This window comes from Anabrus simplex, chromosome 4 (assembly GCF_040414725.1).
Source record: "Anabrus simplex isolate iqAnaSimp1 chromosome 4, ASM4041472v1, whole genome shotgun sequence".
Lineage (NCBI taxonomy): Eukaryota > Metazoa > Arthropoda > Insecta > Orthoptera > Tettigoniidae > Anabrus > Anabrus simplex.
The window spans coordinates 230994682-231018793 of NC_090268.1; the positions used below are offsets into that span (position 1 = coordinate 230994682).

The 24112-nt window shown below is 41.1% G+C and overlaps 1 protein-coding gene across 3 annotated transcripts in view; it reads right to left on the bottom strand.

Annotated features, from left to right (window-relative positions):
- The window catches only part of neb (nebbish), a 468801-nt gene that overhangs the window by 430672 nt on the left and 14017 nt on the right, over positions 1-24112 (bottom strand). For 2 of the 3 annotated variants that reach the window (XM_067145417.2, XM_068227215.1), the window contains one exon: positions 9159-9319. In XM_067145417.2, the coding sequence (XP_067001518.2) occupies positions 9159-9238 (80 nt within the window). In that variant the 5' untranslated portion in view covers positions 9239-9319. Of the gene's footprint in view, positions 1-9158; positions 9320-10017; positions 10132-24112 lie in introns of all 3 variants that reach the window. The other variant, XM_068227214.1, reaches the window with a different exon arrangement.

A 24112-nucleotide genomic window follows, 5' to 3' on the forward strand; every position in this document is an offset into this window, starting at 1 on the left:
TCCAGATTCCAAGGGATAGCTGCTAGGATCTTGGTCTTGTCAAATGATATTTCGTGCCTAGTTTTGAAGGAATACTTGGCTACTGCTGAAATATCTGTGTTTTGGTTCTTGGTGTGACGGATATGTTCTTTTCGGCGGGTGGAGATCAGACGTTTTGTCTCACCTACATAACAAGCTCCGCAGCTACATTCAATGTGATACACTCCAGGGGCCTGTAATTCTATTGTGTCATTTACTAGTGGTAGAAAACGGGCTAGCTTCCGATGAGGTTTATAGATAGTTTTTATGTTGTATTTGTCCAGTATCTTGCCGATCCTGTCTGTAGTGTTTTTAATGTATGGCAGTATCGCTATTTTCTGGCGGGTCAGTTCTTCTTTCCCGTTGTTTTCTCCTGCGGTGGCCTTTTCTTTGTTCTCTTCTGATTTTTTAAGGACTAGTCGGATGTTATTGAGCGAGTAGCCATTTTTCCTAAGGGCTTCCGTGAGGTGTTCTTTCTCTTCCTCGAGGTGCTATGCGTCAGATATAGCTATGGCCCTGTTCACCAGTGATGTTAGGACAGCCTGCTTTTGTGATGGGTGATGATGAGACGAGGCGTGTAGGTACCTGTCTGTGTGAATGGGTTTCCTGTAAACTCCGCAACTCAGGGTCCCATTGGGGTTGCGTATTACTAGCACATCCAGGAACGGTAGTTTTCCGTCTACTATTTCCATGGTGAACTGAATATTTTCGTGTATGGAGTTGAAATGGTCGAGAAATAGCTGTAGGTTATTGCTCCCGTGAGGCCAGATAAAAGTGTCGTCCACAAAGCGGAGAAAACATTTCGGATTCAGGGCAGATGTAGCTAAGGCTTTCTGTTCGAAGTGTTCCATATAAATACATGTTTCTTTATTTATAAGGGAGATTCCAAAAACCATATCTGGAACATCTTCAGTTTTTGAGCTATAAGTATCCCCCCCAAAAAAATTCTATCCCTTTTTTCAGACCTCCCCAACACCCCAAGTGTGATGTCCAAAAACAAAAAATACATCTCTCTCTATTTTTAAAAGAGATTCAAAATAAAAATTTTCACATCTGTAAAACCTTCAGTTTTTTTGAGATATAAGTATACTAATAAAAACAATTCAACCCATTTTGCACGTCTCCTTTTCATCCCCGTTAAGTGGATTTTCCAAAAACAAAAAATACATGTTTCTTTCTTTCTAAAAGAGATTCCAAAAATCAATTTTCACAACTGTAACACCTTCAGTTATTGAGTTGTAAGTATCCTCTTTTACTTTTCACTCTCCTTAAGTGGATTTTCCAAAAACAAAAGGACATTTTTAAAGAAAATTCCAAATACAAATTTCCACCTCTGTTAACATCTTCAGTTTTTCAGATATAAGTATTCAACACCTTTACAATCATTTTTAACCCCGAGATGGATTTTCTGAAAACAAAAAAATACATATAGTCATTTAGTCCAATTTTCACATCTGTGACTATTCAATTTTTGAGATGTAAGTATCCTCATAAAAAGAATCAAGTTTTTTCACTTCTTTTCACCCACCCTTAAGTGGATTCTCTGAAGAAAAAAAAAAGTTGATTTTAAAGCAGATTCCAAATACCAATTTCCACATCTGTAACGTCTTCAGTTTCTTACATATAATTATCCCCATAAAAAATTCAACCCCTTTTTCTTAGCCTTTTTCATGCTCTGTAAGGGGTGATCCTGCACCGAATGTCAGGTGGCAAGAAATAACTCAATCCCCTAAGAGGACCAATGGCTTTGAATGGAGGAGTTCTCTTAGGAGGGGTGATGGTACCCTCAGTGTAGGAAATGACAGTGGAACCCACAAAGCAGCATCTGTCCCTAGGTTAGGGACAGCCTCATCACCTGCTGGCAGCAGCACTAAACTGCTTCTGAGAGGGGCGAACCCATGGTAATAGAAGCCTAAAATGAGTGTTGAGTGGGTGAAACAGTGGAAAATGCCGGGGTGTCCCCTGCAAGCGACGTATGGTTCTTCAGTTACTAGGGGAGCTGTGAGCGACCACTATCGCAATATATCTGAATTGGAACAGTCAGCATCTTAACACTGGAACAGTCAACATCTTAACCCTCACAGACAAGACCAAAGAATCAACAGAGTTCATGAAAGACAAGGACATAGACATCATTTGTCTTAGTGAAACAAAATAGAGAGAATGAGGGAAAGAAAACTGAAGGAAGGGTACAGGCTGTTTTACAGTGGAGGATAGGATGCAGTAAACGGAGTAGAAATGATCATTAGAAAGGATGTCGTAGAATATGTGGATGAGTTAGGCCCCATTCACAATGCAAACGTAACCGGAAACTTAACGACGTAACGTAACCGTAAAATTAATGTAAAATTTGTGGTATTCACAGTGGAAGAACGTAACATTAACGTAAAGAGTACACAGCAGCCAATCAAAACACTGCCATGTTATTGAGTACGGAAGTCAGGTTTTGGACTATCTCGCAGTTTTATATTTCAATACCTCGATGGAATCAAACAACGTGGTAGCGGAATTCATATTACTTCAAACATCTATTGCTTTGCTCCTGGGAGCTGTGTAGGCCTACGGTACCTGAAAAGGCGATCTAAACAACGGTGCAGAAAATGGATTCATCCCTTGAATCAAAGAAGGTTATCTCAGGGCGATTTTTGGACATGCGGATGAAACCTGGACTGTTTGCCTTTCTTACGATTTGCTTCCCATTTTGTAATAAAAAGAAATGTAAGGTCTCCTTTACCGACATCTATGACCCTATCTATCACACCCCGATGAGACGTTTGGATCTATTTGTTTGGATGATATCGTTTTCGTAAACTAGTAGTCCGTCATAATGTTAAGAAATATACAGGGACACTGTTTTATTTATGATAGGGATTGTCTCTCGTCCGTTCGCCAGCGCTACGAGCTTGTCTCCCGCCATTTACCGTCAGATTTCATTACTACAGGAAATTTATTTCCACCTATTATTTTTCGGTACAGCGTATTTGTAATTCTTTTTCCTTCTATCATACATAGCCTATACACAAAGATTATTTTGAAAGAGAACTACAAGTATTTCGTCGAAAGAAGTCATTATATCATGCACAACACACAATGTTTACCTCTGCTCTGATTGGCTGGTTCTTAAAGTTAACGTAAAATTAACCGCAAGAGCTTGGAGTTTGCAATCCCTTAATTTTACGGACTCGCAGTCAAGTTTACGTCGGCGCATTGTGAATGGTTCCATTAGATAAGATGGCCGCTAACTTCTAAGTTAACGTTAATTTTAGGTTTACGTTACGTTTGCATTGTGAATGGGGCTTTAAAGATCAATGACTGAATGATAATAGCAAGGATACAGTTTGAGACAGGGACATGAGACCTGTTCCAAGTACAGTATATGATCCACAAACTGCAAATAAAAGAGATAATACAGAACTATTCCTTCTTGTGGAGAAATACATTGAAGACAAGAAAGTAATCATAATACGAGATCTGAATGCACAAGTGGGAAAAGAGAGACTGGGGAGAGAAGAGATTCTGGGACCATATGGATATGGCAACAAAAATCAAGAATGGAATATGTTAACAGACTTTTGCCAACTAATAATAATAGTAAACACAGTGTTCAGGAACAAAAATAGCCAGAAGATTACCGGGTATGGTTTGGGAGACAGAAGAATGAAAACAATGACTGGTTACATTTTAGTGGAAAATGGACATCGGAAAGATCTTATGGTTGTTACAGCTATGCCCAAGCAAGCCTTTGGTGGTTACCCTAGAATAGTGCTAGCAAAGTTGAAAGCAGGCAAAGTCACAAAACTACCAGAAAACAGAAAGAAAGATTAGGGTCTGGAGATTGAAGGGTTTATGAAAGAATTACAAAAACTGATATCAAGGGCAGATAATAGCCATGTTGAACAGGATTAATTTGAAGTTTGCAGTTTGGACAGTGTGAAGAACAAGATAGGACAATGGAACCTGGACTGGAACACAGTGCTGGATGGGGAGTAGTTGATAGAATGAAGGGGAGAGGGACCATATTTGCCTCTACCTTGTGTCAGCTTGAAAAGGGGAAATGATTATGATGATTAAAGTAATTTGTAAAATGACAAACTCTTAAAATATTTAAAGGGAACCAATGCAGTAATATTGATATGGAAAGTCCTGCAAAAACTACATAGGTTTGTTTTAATAATTGGAACATATATTAATTTATCGTATCCAATGAAATTGTATAATTTATAATTATAGATTTAGTACAGCATTTTACAAGGTGACGTCTATATGAGCCCTTCAGTATTTTCCATCTGTTGGCATCATATTTTGGATTAACAGATGATCCAACAGCAAAAGAAATCAAATTTTTGAAGAAATAAAATGGGAACTTGAGAAGGACAATGTTATCAATGAAATTACAACTCTCGATATCACAGGTGATTCGGAAAGTGGTAGTAGCACTGGTCCCAAGATATTGGGTAATGTAAACGATCAGCAGAGTCAAGAGAGTAATGGGCCGTCTTATCCTTAGCCTAAAAGGATGTCAAAGCTATATGATGACTACCTGCAGATGCACACAAAATATGGACAAAAAAGGTGCATGCCAGAAATAGCAATTGATGCCTTACCAACAGTAAAGTTTCCTAATGTTCTAACTCTGAAACGAAATATAAAAATAAAGAACACATTTCAGCAATACAAAGACAAGTTAAATATGAATGAAACCAACACAGTAACATTCATACAGTGACAAACAAACTCAAATTTGTGAAGTTCAAGTTTGAGGAGGTATCATTCATGACAGAACACTGTTTATGGGCATTTTGAGGTACAGTGGAAGTCCGTTACAGCGAGAATTCATAACAGCGAAAAATGTACTCGCTATAACGGATTGTCGTTATATCCGATTTTGTATAAAAGTCGGAAAACCCTTCATGCACTTTGAAATCGGTATGATACGGCAATCAGTTTGTTCAAAACTTGCGTTTCCGCAGATGATATCCACACTATGGCTTACTTGTTTGTTATTTTTCGTAATCCGATACTACATGAAAGTGTATGTTTAATTTCATTCTGAAAGAAATACAGTTCCGTATTTCTCCGAATCCAAGATGAACCCCACTTTTTCCTTCAAAAAATATCAGGCTCAAAAACAAGTTTGTAAAATCGTACAGGCCTACGCATTTTAGACTATTTTTAGACGCCGAACATTGACTTTCGTCACGCCGTATTTCTTTTTTTTTCTTTTTTTTTTTGCGGCTGCACAATTATTCTTTATTTCCGCGGGTTTAGGGACCATTAACTTACCATTGGCATCATAATACCGAAGAGAACTCGTTGAAAATTTTACGGCAATATCTATTCCATGCGTCTCTACAATACAACGATCCATCAAGAAATTATTCTTGCTGTCTATAAAACTGTTACTGTTACGCAGCGTCAGATATAACCGGCTACCGCTACACGCACGTCTCGCGTGTCGGGTACGACCAAATTCAACGGTTAGCGATGTATAGGCCTAATCGCGAACGTTGAAAGTCAACGAACGAGTTTATTTCGCCACGGTATGGTCAACCGCCCTTGCGTTTTTCGTGCACATACCTCACAATTTCATCATCGACTTCTTTAAAGCGTCCTTGTTGTGGACCACTGAATGCATTTTTTTACGGTACGCATTTTTTAGCACTTTGTCTTCACGCTAACGCCAAATAATGGCTTTAGTTAGGCCTATGCCGTATTTTCTTGCGGCTGCACAATTATTCTACATTTCCGAGTGTTTAATAAACATTAACTTAAAATTAGCATCGACTAGAACCCGTTGAAAATTTGCCGGCAATACTTTTTCCACGTATCTTTACAATACGACTATTCATCACGAAAATATTCCTGCTGTCTATAAACCTTAATTTTACTAAGCGTCAAGTACAATAGACGCGTTATGACTCTGCCACTGAGTAGCCATGGATTTTCTAAGAATTCGAAGGGTCGCATGTTTTGATGCCATTCTGCAGATTTGAGAAACACACACACTGCACGCTATACAACCGGTAGCGATGTGTAGTAAAGAAGCGGTCGTCAATGAGTTCTGTGCGCGTGTGAAAAGAAACAGCGTGGTTACCGCGGTAGTTGCCAGAGGTATCCATTAACTTAATGTTAGGCCGCGAATGCAACAACCCTTGAGTTTTCGCATGAGATTCTGAGAAAAAAAGAGGTCTTGGATTCGGAGAAATACGGTATCACTCCAGAGATCTATGTGGCAAACACCTCAGCTTGCTTCTTCAAACAGCGTCACCTAACCTAACCGTACGTGTATCATGAAAACATATTTGAAACGCGTGTAGAGAAATAACCTCCTCGTGAAAAATTTACATGTAAATAGGCGTAACTAGACGCGAGAAGATATGAAATATCCTCTGAAATCAGTGATGCACTCTGCCATGTCTTGAGGTGTATGACATTCTTACGTAATTTTTGTATATAACATTAAAATTAAGATATCGTTTATTCAGTGTTTATTTTTACGAGTTAAAAACTGCTATCGGCCACGTTATTTACGTATTTATTACAAAAATGTGTTATCCTCTTTCATTTCGAATTTTCTTTAGAGAACAGGAGTCGATGGGTATTACTAATCAATTCCAACATCGCCTATGAATGTCAACAAGAGAGCTCGCAAATGCACAAAGTGAGAAAACTGTACTGTACCGAAGATGATTGATCGCATTTTGTTGCAAACGTTTCAGTTTTCTTATTCAAACAGCGTCACGTATCCTAACTTAACCATACTATACGTATGATGAAAACACACTTCAAGCGCCGGTAGAGAAATTATACCTTTCTCGCTATAAATTTTCATAATAGCCTTTCCGAAATTTAACCAGACGAGACAAAATACAAACTAACATATGAAATCAATTAAGCACTCTGCCATATCTCGAGGTGTATCCCATTCTTACTTAATTGCAGTATTTAGCCTCAAAATTAAGCGGTCGTTTAGTCAGGCTTAATTTGTAACGAGTTAACAACCGTTATTAGACACGTTATTCACGCATTTATTACGAAAATATGTTCTTTCATTTCGAATTTTCTTTACGGAACAGTGACGGATATTGCTAATCGACACGGACATCGCCTTCGAATGTCGACGAGAGAAATCGCTAGTGCACATAGCGAGGAAACGATGCCGAAGGTAATCGATCGCATGCAATATCATCGCTGGGGTGCATAAATATCGGTAACGGAAAAAATCGCGCGCGCTTAATCGCTCGTAATAACGGATGCGGCAGTGATAGGGTTCTCGCTGTAACCGAAGGACAATATACAGGTTAATATAGGAATTTTGAAGGGACAGAAAAAAGCCGTCGCTATTACGGAGTTCTCGTTATATGCCGTACTCGCTATAGCGGACTTCTACTGTAGTAATATTCATGATATAACACTTCATTTACAGGCAGATCATACAAGATGACAGGTTGACCATAAGAACTTATACTTATTTAAATCATCAGTATCATGGCTTAAGCAGATGAAATGTCAGCACCAGGTTGTAAGCCGTAAAATAATGCACAAGGTGTCGAAGACACATTCAAGCTATGAAAATAACTTTGATGAAGTAGCATCTACCTTGTGCAAGAGGTAAACTAGCTAATTCAACATCTACAACTGAAAACACAGATCGTTAATGCTGACCAAAGTCACTTTGATAAAGAGATGTATTTTAGGAGAATGTTGGATTTCACTGGAACTAAACTCATACAGGAGCCATAGGTTCTATCGCTGCCATTACATGTTCATATATGATAATGCCAATTTTAAAGATGGTTAGCATCTTGGCACCTCTTATGTACTGTACGTACTAGTTGCAGAACCAATTGGAAAATTTCCAAGTACTGTACAATGGACATAAACTTGCCAAACGTCAGGACTCACCGAATATGCAGCAAACATATTCACACCTTGACATCTGCGTGAAGTGTTCTGTCCAAATATACGCGGCAATGGAAACGTTCTCCTTTTAGTAGACTCATGGACCCTACACGAATGTGATGCACTTTATTCTGCTTGTTCTCCAACAAAGTTCTAAGCCATCGAAAATTTACAGGACAAATTCCTCCAGCAGATGTGCCATCACATTTCTAACAGACACCATTTGCCTTTCTCGTGACAATTTTTGGCATAGAGACTACTTTCTGAAGCTCCAGGCCTTAGTTCATTACCAGTTTACAGTGTGATCAAATTTGCCTTTTTTAAGTATGGGTAACTTAAATGGCAAGGTTCTTTCCAACAGATATTAAAATATTGCTTTGCAGGTGGACTCACTGATGACTGCACATTCGATGCACGTCAGCTTCTAGCGTTTATTAAATGTTCATTGTGCGAGAAATCACTACGCATAGAACACAGCCTACTCTCTGACTTACACATATTTTGCAGCAGCAAGCCATAGACCCACAGACTGTCAAATAGTGAAGCAGGTAATTAGCATTCATGAGTCTATTGTATGTTGAGTAGCATTTAATTAATCTTATCATAATCTCTTCTCTTGTTTAACATAATTATTTAATTTCTCGCACATGGAATGCTCATTACATTTTATCATCAGATGCTTGTTAATTTGCATTATACCAAGAGCAGGACCAATGAGACCATCTTAACAGTGTTTATGCTTTGCACGAAAAGTTCTTTGTGGGAATAAAGCATTCCAAATCTGGATTGCTATTGCAGTTGACATTCTTTTCTCCACTACCCCTGGCACATTATGCATAATATTTGGCACATATCGATATTAGCCTATGTTCTATCATTTCCACCCTACACTGGTTATGCAATGGCTGGGAGAATTTGTGCCCTTTCCTTGTAAGCAGAAAAATGTTAAATTGACCTCAAAGTAAAATATATAAATCTTCCATAATTGAAAAGAACTTGAGAACCAAGGACAATACAATTTCATCATCCAGGAGTCATTTACTAACAAATGGTCTACAATGTCCCACTCTTTTTAAGCAGATTTATGTGACCTTTTTTTAAGTGTAAGAGTTGATAATTTAGCCCACTCAATAGTTCAATTTCAATTAAATATCAATACATTTTTCACAGCCAAAACACAAAATGGAAGAAGTCTTCTGGAAAATAAATGTAAATAGTTAAATATAGCCTAAACTTACCTCTTATTCAATACAGAAGCTGATTTCTCAGGACAGAACAGCCCATTTGGGGTGATCATGAAGATATTCTTGGCAGACATTATATGACTGGTATTAGATAATTTATATAAAAAGACAAGCTATAGAGATTCATAACCAGTCACAATACAGCAAGGAAAAGGCTGCAAGGAGAAAAAAAGTCAGCATTAAACACTTCAAAATACTTGCACAACATGATTTTAATAAAATACTATAATATTTAACCATCTTTATTCTTATATATGGAGTATGAAAAACCAAATATTGAATTTTTAAACAACTTATCCCCCCCACTTAATGTTCTATTAATTACAATGATTGTAATACAACATCTAACAAATTATGCGAAGCTCATAATTCGTTATACACTCGAACTTGTTAATTAAAACCTTTATTATTCAAATTCTTGAATAAATGAAACAAGTCTCCAATACCTCCTGTTCAACACAATTTTTAAAATTCATGGTTAATTTGAACTTCACACTGTCAGCAGATTAAATAAGATATTCCACTGGCTATTAAAGGCTTGAAAATTGTAGCATGGGAACACTTGATAAAATATGTAATTAAATGCAGAAGGCTTAAGCGGCAATGGCTTGGCTTTGCTAACAAGCTGACACTTTACGTAAAAGGCAGATTTTCATGACATCCTATTAGTTCTAATAGCTTTATTTTGATTTCTAACAGAGTAAAACTATATGTGAATGTCTTCTGAAGAAAACTGCAGGGTAATTGTTTTGCCATAGGCCATATATTGGACCTTTCTGAGATACTGGTTGTATTTCTGCTTAATTCTATATAAAGTTATATTTTTGTTATATTCCATATAATTTGATATTACCAGTACGTGAACAGCTAACAGGTAGGGGCCTTCTTCGGAGGCAATCCCACCCAAGGAGTGGCGCCCCTGTCTATGCGAGGCGCAGAGCACACTGACTTCTGAATCCATTGTGCTCTAGAAATTTAAAAAATTAAAACCTTTATTTAAAAAATAGATTATGGGACCAAATAGATCTTATTTTAAATTAACTTACAAGAGTAATTCCTAAAAACATATTTTACACCAGAAAACCAACTGGGACACAAATCTGCCCTTTATGTGGGGAATGACCCTTATAACAAAGGCCCAATCACTGACCCCTGTGTTACTCTTGAGGTTACCACTGTGTTTGGTGACTTGGCCCTACTGAACACGACACACTGAAGTTGACCCACCAGAAATGACTCCAACCAAGTGATCAGTATGACTTTGATATCATATTTGTAAGTTTTTCTTTGCTATTGGCTTTACGTTGCACTGACGCAGGTAGGTCTTATGGCGAGGATGGGGCACGAAAGTGCTAGGACTGGGAAGGAAGTGGTTGTGGCCTTAATTAAGGTACAGCCCCAGCATTTGCCTGGCGTGAAAATGGGAAACTAAGAAAAACCATCTTCAGGACTGCCGACAGTGGAGTTCGAACCCACCATCTCCCAAATACTGGATACTGGCCGCACTTAAGCGACTACAGCTATGAAGCTTGGTTTTTCTAATTAAGTTTTAACCAGACTCTTCGATGAGAAACCTGATTAAAAGCCTTGCTGTAGTTCAGAGCCATGCAATCTACTTCGGAGACGCTAGTCTGTTTCAAGGAGAACTGCTAATTCAACCACTTTTGTTAAAATAGTCGTACAAGCTTTCCCCAGAATTAAGCCATGTTGGCTTTCATTTAACAGGTTCATTGAAGAACTCCAGTATGTTCTTAGCAACCAGGCTCTCCATACATTTATATAGATGCCAGATGTTAGTGGCGATGGATCTCTTCAGATTTAATATTTTGGATAAACATTCTTCCCAGGTGTTTTAATTTTCTAAGGTTTAAGTGCTATGTATGGATTTTTCTTTGTTTCCTCCAGCACCCTGTGTGTTTCAAGTACAGTGGAGTAATTCTGTCTCTTTTCAAAGAGGTCTTTGTTATTTCTGCTGAGGTGGTGATAGGTGATTAAGTCATCCTGGATATTGGTGTCTTTTGCTAAGTAAAGGTCATGTAGGACATGTTTCCTTGCCAGACAGATAGCATGTCTAACTGAACCACTTCTAGGATCTGCATCTGGTCTCCGAGAACAAGAGCAGCAGAGTTAATATCGTGTTGAGTTTTAGAGTATGATGAGTGTACCCTTATAATGTACTAAGAGGCTATCATCCAAGATTCAGGAAATTAACTACATGGATGTGTTTTCATACTTGGGAAGAGTATGCCCCCTCATGATGAAACTTGACTATAACAGAACAATGTTTCTTTATAGGGATCTCGTCTGATGAGTAACATATGGTATGATTTGTGATTTATAAGTCTCAGACAAGTTTCTTTGTAAACCATCGGGTCAATCGTGCTACGATCATTATGTGTAAATTATGCCATGTAGTTTGTCTTGCTGATGAGAGAGAAACCACCTCCTACTATCATTTGAATGCATTCTCTGGATCCTAAATCACTGATGTCAACTCTGCATTTCCAGTCCCCAGCTATGACTGGGCCTTTTTCTGGAGCTGTCTTTGTTAAATTATCATAATGTTTGTTATGATGTCTTCTAACAGTGGCAGAGTTTCTATACAGAGACCTACTATTGTCAGCTCGTCTGTTTCCAGCATAGTTTTATTTTCTCGAAAGGTGCACAGGGTTTTCCCAATCAATGGCATGTAGAAGAAGGATATTCCTCTTACAGGTATTCTTCTTTGTCACTATTCAGTACGCACCTATTCTGAGCAGATTTCTATGTTGCTGGTTGTAACGGTCTGTCATGATATAAAGATTTCATGTAGGCCTACACTGAAAAGTTCACTTAGTGTAAGTTCCAGCATGCACTTTAGTCCCTCTACGTTCCACAGAAAAATCTTAATGAAGCTGATTCTTGTTCCATGTCTGTGAGCAAAAAAAATGGTAAATTGTCACACAAAGACCCTTGGGCCAGAATCGGGCAGTAATTTTGTGCAATTCTCATAGGGGATACGAACTTTAAATGATCATCTCATCTGTAGCTCTACACAATCTATGACTTCCGTAATATCTAATTTCTTCGAATGCCTCTCAGTCTTTTCTGGAGTCACACTCTGATGAAGTCTACCTACGTAAACCAAGGCTCTGTGAAACGTTGCTTGTAGTTCCCCACCGGATAGTTCTGTTTCCTCTTTGGTGTGTTGGTATGAACCAACAATTGTCACGTAGAAAGCATGTTGCTTGTTATAGTTTCCATGATGAATGGTCCTATTTCATACACTGCCCTATACCATTCTACTCTTCGTAAGAAAAATGTATAAATAGAATTTAGAACAAAAAAGCTGGACTAATATTAATTCAGTTTTTGTGACATAAGTTGAATTTATGAATTGTATATATTCTAATATAGAACAATTTGCTTTACGTCGCACTGACACATGTTTTATGAAAACGATGTGATAGAAAATGGCTAGGAGTGGAAGGAAGCAACCGTAGTCTGAATTAAGGTACAACCCCAACATTTGCCTGGTGTGAAAAAAAGGAAACCATGGAAAATCATCTTCAGGGCTACCAGTGTGATTTGAACCCACTATCTCCCAAATGCAAGCTCAAAGCTGTGTGACCTAACCGCACGGCCAACTCGCTCGGTGTGTTTATATTCTCACCGTTAACAAGTCAACATAAAAATCATTACTTCTATCCAATAAGACCTAAGAACCGTAGGCTATATCATCTATCACTAATTCCTAAAGCATCCTTCTTGCTAGTACATTCAATTCTACTTTCATCTTTACCATAAACTTTACTGATACTAGCAGGAACATCGAACAAACACCAGTATCTTGGATGGGGCCAATAACACAAGCATTGAGGCAATGATTACTATATATCAACTTCGATGAATCAGCCATATTGCATTGCCCACATGCAGAACATATTATCGGCACACTTTTTCTTAATAGATTTACACCCTAGTGCTGAATCGGTAGACCTCGGCAATCTTCGAGGTTCGTACTGGCAACCTTTGAAACACAAACTATGAATTGCTTATGCACTGCCGTGCGACATCTGGCATACACTTTACGTACTAGTACTGTTGTTTACACAGCAAAGCCAAACTATAGAATTCATGCTAGGAGCAAGATTCGCATTGAGAAATGTTATTATAATGTTATATAATGTGTGTGTGACATAGTTGTTGGCGTAAGATAATAACGGTTTAGAAACTTCATATCGATCGATCATATTATTGATTCAATTCAGATTTAATTTCCATTTAGTTGGCAGCACTACCGAAGTCGACAAACTTGACCATATCGGTCCTTAATTGGTCCGTATTGACTCGTAATGATAATGTACAATGGGTGATTGTTTGGTCCGGCCTGTCAATATATTATTAGTATTTGAATAATTTATACGTACATGTTTCGGGAACCTTAACTCCCTTCGTCAGCATATTTACATCAAAATCTACCTTATCCAAGTCTCAAGATACAACATCTCATCACATTAACATTAAGCATTTTCCTGTTTAACGTCAACACTAGTCACTATATGTACACTTTGCTGTTTTGTACATAATGCCTGATGTACCCAACACGTAAGACATGGAACATATTCAGAAACACTCTTGAATTGTCCACTCATTCCTCCTATCTTTTACACTCTTACAAGGTGTATCATCACCCTGGATGGATCCATTAGCTGAGTCAGCCACTGATAAGATGTACTTTGTCACTGCTTGTATTGTTGCTGCCACTAGGAATCTACCATCTTAATGTCCAATTTGACATCCTTTGAAGTTAATACCCTTATAGGTTGCATTGATATGTTCGTCGTTGTATATACAGGGTGAAGCGTAATTCGCGCACTCGGGCGTCGCAGCGCGACTCCTCACATGCCAGCAATAAAAAAATGTCTCTCACAAAACTTCGTCCTGCGATTATATCCGGCAGAAAAAGGACGTTGATGTGTGGCAATCTGGCAACACTGTAACCACATGTAGAGTAACTACCTCTGTCAGCACATGTTAGTCGTGCTGTACAGTTAGTGCAGTGGGTAGAGTTTTTGGTTGGCATGCAGGAGGTCGATGGTTCGATACTGGGGTTGAGGTGCATTTTTTATTTGCTAATTTCCATCTGACATTACCTACTGTAATACAGTAAGAGACCGTTTCTATGGTCATATGTATCCTACATTTACAACAACAACATAATAATAATAATAATAATAATAATAATAATAATAATAATAATAATCATCATAATCATAATAATAATAATGCACTGAGATACGTACTAAACAGCATGCGGTTACCAGACGCAATGTTGAAAGGCAGAATTATTGGGACCATGGTGATAACACATACAAATTGTAACCGAGTTTGGACATTATTCGCAGAGCACGTTGCTAGGCCTGTCTGCCTCTGTGATGTAGTGGTTAGCGTGATTAGCTGCCACCCCAGGAGGCCCGGGTTCGATTCCCGGCTCTGCCACGAAATTTGAAAAGTGGTACGAGGGCTGGAACGGGGTACACTCAGCCTCGGGAGGTCAACTGAGTAGAGGTGGGTTCGATTCCCACCTCAGCCATCCTGGAAGTGGTTTTCCCTGGTTTCCCACTTCTCCTCCAGGCGAATGCCGGGATGGTACCTAACTTAAGGCCACGGCCGCTTCCTTCCCTCCTCCTTGCCTATCCCTTCCAATCTTCCCATCCCTCCACAAGGCCCCTGTTCAGCATAGCAGGTGAGGCCGCCTGGGCCTGGTCATACTCCCCAGTTGTATCCCCCGACCAAGAGTCTGAAGCTCCAGGACACTGCCCTTGAGGCGGTAGAGGTGGGATCCCTCGCTAAGTCCGAGGGAAAAACCGAACCTGGAGTGTAAACAGATGATGATGATGATGATGATGCTAGGCCTACTGGTAACGTAAGGCCCTAACGAAATGTAATGGACCTGAACGAGGCAAGAATAATAGTTGGTACTAATCTATGGGATCATTGGAGGAGGGTACAAAGAAAACAGGTTTCACATCTAGTAGATGAAGTGGTGCGAATAAATTCACGCCCACGACGTGGAAAGGGCGCCTTTCAAAGCTGACCAATGAAAACGATTGTTCATCCATTTCTGGGATCGTAGTATGTAAGTGCAAATGGTTTCTAGAGGACCCACTGCAATCGCTGTTGACGATTAAGATGCCAGGTACCATACCACCTGGACTACATTTACGAAATAAAAAACATACGCCTCAAACCAGGATCGAACACTCGACCTCCTGCATGCTAACCCAAAACTCTATCCACTGCACCAACTGTACAGTACGACTAACTTCTGCTGACAGAGGTAGTTACCCTACATGTGGTTACAGTGTTGCTAGATTGTTACTTTTCAACGTTGTTTTTCTGTCGGATATACTCGCAAGACGAAATTTTGTAAGAGACATTTTTTTATTGCTGGCATGTGAGGAGTCGCGCTGCGACGCCCGAGTGCGCGAATTACGCTTCACCCTGTATATTGTAATGGCCATAGCGTCCGCCATGTCAACTGGCAGTGGGCCCGGCCCGGCACCGTATAGACCCACCCCTTAGGGTTCAACTGCGCCAAACACTAGCAGCGCTAAGTGCCAGGCCAGCCCCACTTGCAGTCCTGTAGCACAGGAGTATGGAAGTGACTCAACGATTTATCTGGAGTGTTCCATCTCGCGATGTTCCTGGATCCATACAGCATCCGGACGATTCTAGAAGAGCCAGCGCAGGTATATAAGAGAGGAACGACCTGCCTGCAGTCAGTGAGAGTTAGACTGAGTTAGAAGTTGGTGTGGTTCAGTCGTGAGCGACTGCCAGTATAGTGAAGTATGTGAACTGCCATGATTATCGAACTAGTGTGCTACAGTGCGGACTGTCGGCGAAGGAGAGAACGTGTAGCCGTGCGACGCGGGACCTTGTGTGTGAGTGTAAAACTGTGTAGCGTGAGAACAAGTGAGAAACGAAGGGAGAGAGAGAGCGCGAACTGCATGAGTCTGTGTTATGAGCAAAAGTTGTGTGTAGTCTTGTGTAGTTTAGTGCGTAGCTAATAAATCTTAGTATCGAAGCTACCAGTCTAGTGTTAATTGATCATACTACCCTGCCAACTCGTTACAACTGGTGTCAGAATTGGGATCGACTGGGAGCAGTAATTTTGTAACTAGGAATTTCTAGTGAATCGTAAAATGGATAGCGAACAGTTTCAGGTTCTCCTCAGTAAGTTCACTGAACTCTCACCCAAACAGGACGAAATCAAGATCGAACTGAAACTGGAATTAAATGAACTTAAGGATGGCAAGGTAAATTAGAACACGAAATGCGCTCTCTTGAAAGAAAATTAAAGAGTGACATTATGCAGGACGTACAGGAACTGGTTGGAAAACAGATCAAAGAAATACCGCACGTTGTGGAGTCAGGGGTTCGAGACCTGAAAGAAGAAGCAAGTGCCCTGCGCACGAGAGTGACAGCCATGGAGACTCGTGCTAGGGCCACCTGCAGCGACAGCGGCTCCAGCGCCGGGAAAGTAAAACCCCCGCACTTCGACGGGACAACATCCAGGCCCAATTCGAGACAGTGTGCGGGCACAACGGTTGGACATCGGAGAAAAGGGCCGTGTACCTAATTGCCGGACTGCAAGGACCAGCAGCGGAAGTAATACACAGCCTTCAGCCGGGTGCCACTTACGACGAGATCGTTAGAGCGTAAAATCAGCTTCATGGTCCGTATCGCACTTCAATAGATTCACAAATAAGTATTTATTTATTTTCCACCTAGTCGATACAATGATTGCTTAAGGCAAATAAAATTTTAAGGACACTTCCTCTAAAGCATTACTTTGTCAATTTTATATATTTTTCATCTAAACAGTGTTATGTGGCTGAAGATGTTGATAATATACGAAACATATACCACTTTTGACCATTAAAAATTGCCTTAAGCAATCATTGTATCGACTAGGTGGAAAATAAATAAATACTTATTTGTGAATCGTTAGAGCGCTCGACAGCCGATACGGTGACCACCAGCTAGCAGCCGCCTACCGAGTCCAGCTAAGGAAGAGGACCCAGCGCGCTAATGAGACGCTGCAAGAATTCGTGCAAGATGTGGAACAGCTAGCCCACAAGGCTCTGGATGGGCTGCCTGTGGACCACATTCAGCGGGAGGCAGCCTATACATTCATTGATGGGCTCCGCGACGCTGAGATCCGTCAAAAGCTGATGCTCAGCGGGGAGCATGACCTCAGTAAGGCCCTGACGTTAGCCCTGAGGGTGGAGGCAGTGAAGGGAACAGCGGCACCGTCACCAAGAATACGAGCCGTGAGAAGCGAGGACGCGCCGGAGACCCGCGAAGTATCATAAAAAGAAAGAAAAGTTCCACCTAATAAATACTTATTTATTATCACATGTATGATGGAATATCACATGTATAATAGGACCGGTTTCGACCTTTTACAAGGTCATCCTCAGCTACATTAGAATCATATGTTTGCATTTTGTATTATGCCTCATTCCTAAAAGCTTTATGACATTTTCTGAAATTTAACAACATTATGTTGATTACACTTTTGTTAAGAGTTCCAATGTTACAGTATAGAGAAAATTATGACAAGTTAAATACTTTTATTACATAATATAATGACCCAATATACACATGTAATTATAATAAAATGGATTCGTCTTTTCTTTCTAATGCATAATGTAAGAATAATTTACCATAGGCTTTTGCCTATTCAGTTAAAACAAGTTCCATTCTTATAAAGGTTTAGTCATATATGAGGAGATCTTTGTTGATATTTGTGAATATTACAGTAGTAAATTAGCAGTAAAATACGCCAGTCAAGTGTAAGTATGCTAATGGCTCAATAAAATATATTACTTATCTACATTAAAATATTAGCTAACATGGTTGAACGTGCTTAAATGCTCTTTTGAAAGTCTAAAACAGTTGATAACAATAAATATTGCGTTGTTTTTGTTTTTATGATATTTGGTGGTTATCAATACGGAACAAAAATGAAATTTATAAACCAAGACCCGCGAAGTTACGGAAGAACGACGCACGCCGCCGATGCACCAACGAGATCACCTGTTGGACTTGCGGCAAGCGTGGCCACCTGCGGAGGAACTGCCGTGTGAAGGGAACAGCGGCACCGTCAATAAGAAAACGAGCCGTGAGGAGCGAGGACGCACCAGAGACCCGCGGGGAGCATGACCCGCGGGAGAACAACGCACGCCGCCACTGAGACGCACCAACGAGATCACCTGTTGGAATTGTGGCGAGCGTGACCACCTGCGGAGGAACTGCCGTATGGAGGCGGCCCCTGATCAGGAAAACGAGTAAGGGCCGACAAGGAGAGGGGCTCGTCGGCACCGTCACTACCGTCCCCTCGTTTCACGCTAAATGTGGTCACCGAGCAGAGCGACGACAGCTTGATCGCCGACGGGTGGCTCGGAGACAGGCCGTGCCAAGTCACGATAGACATGGGGGCGGCATTGACCATCATCAGGCCGGACATCACTGAGGGACAGTCAGAGAGGGAACCCCACTGCCCTTATCTGCTGCAAACGGCCTCGGAAGACACCATCCCTGTCTTGAAGGAGGCGCTACTTCAACTGACGCTGAGACGACGCCAACGAGTCTGGGCTTTCGTCGCCGCCATCACGGATGAGGTCATCCTGGGCCTAGACGCGCTACGAAAATACGAGGCGACTGTCAACGTGGGACGACGAGTATTGTGGCTCGGCAAACAAGAGGTAATGCTGTGATGCTCAGGGACGCAACCTAGAGTAGCGCGGTTAACGTTGGCCAGCGACGAAGTGATACCAGCCAACAGCGAGGTGATGGTTATGGCACAGTTAGAGGAACCCATGCAAGGGGACAGCGTGCTCGTGGAATGTGGTTCGCCTACTACCGATCAAGGACTCTACCTGGCCAGGACGCTCGTTCATGCACAAAGCTGCGTGCTGGTACGAATATTGAATTCGACGTCTAGGGAGCAGAGGGTACCCAGTAGGACCGAGCTTGGAACTTGTGAACCAGTCGCGTGCGTCATGCCAGTGGACGACGAAGACACACAGACACTGGAAGCAGGCGAAGGATTGGATAAGCTCCGGAAGATTATATCCGACGCCCGGAAACATTTAGAGGCGAGACAGCTCAGGGAGGTTAAGGAACTAATCCATGAGTTTCAGGACATTTTCACTGCTACCGGAGGTGACTACAGAAAGACGGACAGAGAGTGTACCATCGCATTAACACCAGCGACGCCGCTCCAATCCGACAGCCACCTCGTAGAGCACCCCTGGCGAAGGTGGAAATCGACCAGATGCTAGATGACATGAAGCAGTGGGGAGACATCGAGGAGTCAAACCGAACGTGGTCATCGCCAGTCGTCCTGGTGAAAAAAAAGAACGGCGAATTCCCTTTCTGCGTCGATTACCGGAAGTTGAACGACGTCACGAAGAAGGACTGTTTCCCGTTACCTCGGATAGATAACACCCTGAACACGTTTTCTGGAGCCCAGTGGTTTTCAACTCTGGACTTGAAGTCTGGATACTGGCAAGTAGCGCTCCATCCGGAAGACAAGGAGAAGACGGCGTTCTCAACTGGCCAAGGGTTCTATCACAAAAATAGGAGAGGATTTCCACAAATCAATACCTATTTATTGCATATATTAAGCTACAGGACCGGTTTCGACCTCATATAAAAGGTCATCTTCAGCTGAACCATACATACATATTTATATAATGAAGCTTTGATTAAGATTGTGTTGTTAAAGGAATGCTATATGATGATGATATACATTTAGTCTCATACAAATGGGGCACGTCTTAGCGTGAACTGGCGTATATGTCATTCTGTACAATATTGCAACTGTATGTCTAAAATATTATGTTGAAGGTCTTAAAATTAGTGTATAAAATATGTCTTTACTTAAACTAACATATATATATATATGTACAAGATAAATACAATATATAAAAACACTTCATGCATATGAGCATTCGTTCTTGCTTGTTGGTCAATACATTGACTAACTTCCATATTTAAGTACACTTCAGCTGCTATTCTTGGAGTTTGTAAAATTGCATGGGTAAAAAAATTTTGTCTTCCTGTGTATATGTGGGATAAAACACTTTCAATTTTAAAAAAAGGTGCCAAATGTATGGATGAAATTCAACTAAAATATGTTCAGCTCTGCTGTGTGTGTTGCCCTTTCATTGGAACCAATTCATGTTGTCCTGTGGCGTCCGTAAATTTGGATGACATTGGGTTCAAAGTAGTGGCTCCTTTCCCATTTGTAGCTGTGCAATGATGTTATGTTTATCTGTGGAAGATAAGATTGAGTTATAAGTGATATCGTGTTGGAGGAATGTCTAAGGGTTATGTGTGTGAATTGGAATATGTACTTACTGTTGTTGGTGTAGCTGAGTTGTGTTTGACGTGTGAGCCTGTAATGTACTACTTCGTGTTCTTCTTGGGCTCATACTAGCTGCTGTGAGGGGAAGGGAAGGAGGGGTAGGGAGAGTTGTTGTGGGGGTAGGGGTAGAGCTGGGTGTGTTGTTTGGTGTTTTTCTGTTGCGTGTCACGTTCTGTTTATTGATTAACTTTAGGTAAGGGTTTTTTAGGGCGGGGATAACTGTATTGAAGATGATGTTAGTTTTTTCTGTGATTTCATTTATGTTGTAATTTGGATTGGTGTACTGATATAGAGTGATGTAAAATTCTTCTGTTATGTTGAGCAGGGGGCCTTTGGGGTTTACGTTTAGGATTTGCATATCATTATCGATGTTTGTAAAACTGTGTTTATAGTCTGCGACATGTTGTCCTATTGAGGAAAAATTATTGTGTTTCACCGCGTTTATGTGTTCGTTATATCGGGTTAGGAAGTTTCTACCGGTACATCCGATATAGCTTGTCTCGCAGTTATTACATTTGATACGGTATACCCCTGAGTGGTTGTATTTGTTGTTGCTGTTGATTGTCCTGACGTGTATGATGTTGGTACTATTGTGTGTAGTTCTGAAAGCTATTCTTAGGTTATGTTTGTTAAAAATGTTAGTTATGGGGTATATGTGTACATTATTGAAAGTGAATAGTGCATAATCTTTCTTGGATTCGTTTACTTTTGTTAGTTTGGTTTTTGTTTTTATTTTGTGAATGATTTTGTTAACCATTTCTTTCTTGAATCCATTGTTTTTAGCTATGTCATGAATTAATTATAATTCTTTGTTTAGATCTTTTGTTAACGGTATATTGAATGCTCTGTGTATCATGCTATAGTAGGCTGCCCTTTTGCGTATGTTGGGGTGAACGGAATCCATTTTAATTGTATTTGAGGCATGCGTGGGTTTTCTGTATATTCTGTAAGAAAGTGGTCATCATGTCTAGTTGTCGTTATGTCCAGGTAGTTCAGTTTGTGATTGATTTCGGATGCCATGGTAAATTTTAAATGGGAATCTATTGTATTGAGTTTATCTAATATATCAGTTTCATTTGTGAACCTATTGTCGAGGATGATAAAGATGTCATCAACAAATCTACACCAAAAAAATATATGGTCTATTTTGTTAATGAATGTGTGCTCTAAATAGTCTATGTAAATTTCGGCGATTATACCAGAAGCGGGAGATCCCATCGGTAAACCCTGTTGCTGATAGATAGCATCATGAAATTTAAAGTAGTTGTTACTAATGGCAAAATTAAGTAATTTAATGAACTCTTCTATTTCCAAAGTGCTTAGATTGCTATGACTTTTTAGGTTAGATTCAATGATTTCTATTGTTCGTTTTGTGGGAATGTTCGGGTACATGTTTATTATGTCAAATGATGCGAGTTTGTGATATGGTTCAATCTTTAATCCTTTTGTCCTATTACAAAAATCTATTGAGTTCCGTACTGTTTTATTAGCTAATACGTAGTGCTTTTTGAGAAATCGTTGAATAAATTGCGAAAGTTTATAGGTTGGGCTTGCTCTGTAGTTAATAATAGGTCTCATTGGAATATGTTCTTTATGTATTTTGGGATAAGCTTTAGCAGTGGGTATTTGAGGATTCATTACTATAAGTTTAGAGGATTCTACTCCTGTTAAAAGAAAGTGTGTATTTTTTAATAAGGTTTTGAGGTTCCTTTGTATGTTATTAGTCGGGTCTTTACGTTTGATAAGGAAAGTGTTATCTTGAAAACATTCTTTGGTTTTCAATATGTATTGGTCTTTGTCGATAATAACTGTGGTATTGCCCTTATTGTGCAATTTGTCAATACGGAAATGAAGATTATAGATTACGAAGGGTTCTATCAGTTCACCGTGATGCCCTTTGGCCTTTGCAACGCGCCGGCGACTTTCGAGCGACTGATGAAGGCCGTGCTGAGGGGGCTAACTCGCGACACTTGCCTCGTGTACCTGGATGACATAATTATTGTGGAACACACGTTCAGAGGGCAAGTGGAGAACCTGCGGAAAGTGTTTGAGAGGCTACGTGGGGCGCACCTAAAGTTAAATCCCGGAAAATGTCAGCAGTTCCAGAAAGAGGTCCGCTACCTGGGCCACATCGTGTTATCGGAGGGAGTAGCCACGGATCTGGAGAAGTTAGAAGCCGTCAGGGACTGGCCAGTGCCGAAGGACAAGCGAGAACTTTGCACGTATTACCGCAGATTTATAGCTGGCTACGCAGACATCTCAAAGCCTGTTACATGGCTCACCGAGGAGAGGAGGTCTTTCCAATGGTCAAGCGAGGCATAGGCTGCCTTCCAGAAGCTGAAGGAGTCGCTGTGTACTGCACCCATCCTCGGATATCCCAAGCCTAGTAAGGAGTTCATCGTTGATACCAAGGCCAGCGACGTGGGAATTGGTGGGGTACTGTCACAAGCGCAAGACGGCCAGGAGAAGGTGATCACCTATTTTAGCAAGACGTTGTCAAAAGCTGAGAGAAATTACTGCCTGATGCGTCGGGAATTGCTGGCCATCGTGAAGACCTTGGAGCACTTCCACAAGTATCTGTATGGGCAGCCTTTCTGCCTGCACACCGACCACTCCGCATTGACCTGCCCCCTAAGCTTCAGAAACCTGGAAGGTCAGACAGCTCGCTGGGTGCAACGCCTGCAGGAGTATGACTTCACCACCGAGCACCGACAAGGAAAGAAGCACTGCAACGCCGAAGCTCTATCGAGAAGACCGTGCCCTGCGAACTGTACACACTGCCAGAAAGTGGAGAGACAGGTAGGCATCGTGGACGTCCGGGCCGTGAGGGCCACCGCCGCAGAAGGATGGGATCGAGACTCCCTCAGGAGGGAGCAGCTGAAGGGCGACGACATCGGACTGATCTTACGAGAAGTAGAGTCAGGGCAGAGGCCAGAATGGAAAGACATCGCCGAACGCTGTCCAATCTGTAAGGCGTATTGGGCCCAGCGGTCGTCTCTCATTGTTAGTGACGGGGTACATACCTGCACGTGGGAATCAACCGACGGAAAGAGGCACATTGCACAGCTGATAATCTCCAGGAGCATGAGAAAAGAGGTGCTGACCGAGTTGCATGCGGGCGCTACTGCCGGCCACTTGGGAGTGAATAACACACTAGATCGTGCCTGACAGCGTTACTACTGGGTGCACTTGAGGAACGATGTTGAGAGGATGTGCCAGCTGTGTGACACCTGCATGGTGAGCCGGGGTCCACATAGCAGGAGTAGGGGCCAAATGATGCAGTAGAACGTTGGAGCACCATTCGAGAGGATCGCCATTGATGTCGCTGGACTATTCCCCGAATCTGACACTGGGAACCGTTACCTACTCCTGGCTATGGACTACTTCACAAAGTGGCCGGAGGTCTACGCCATCCCGAACCAAGAGGCATCGACAGTGGCCGACGTCTTGGCCAAGAACTTCTTCTGTCGATTCGGTGTCCCGAGGGAACTTCATAGCGACCAAGGCAGAAACTTTGAGTCCAGGT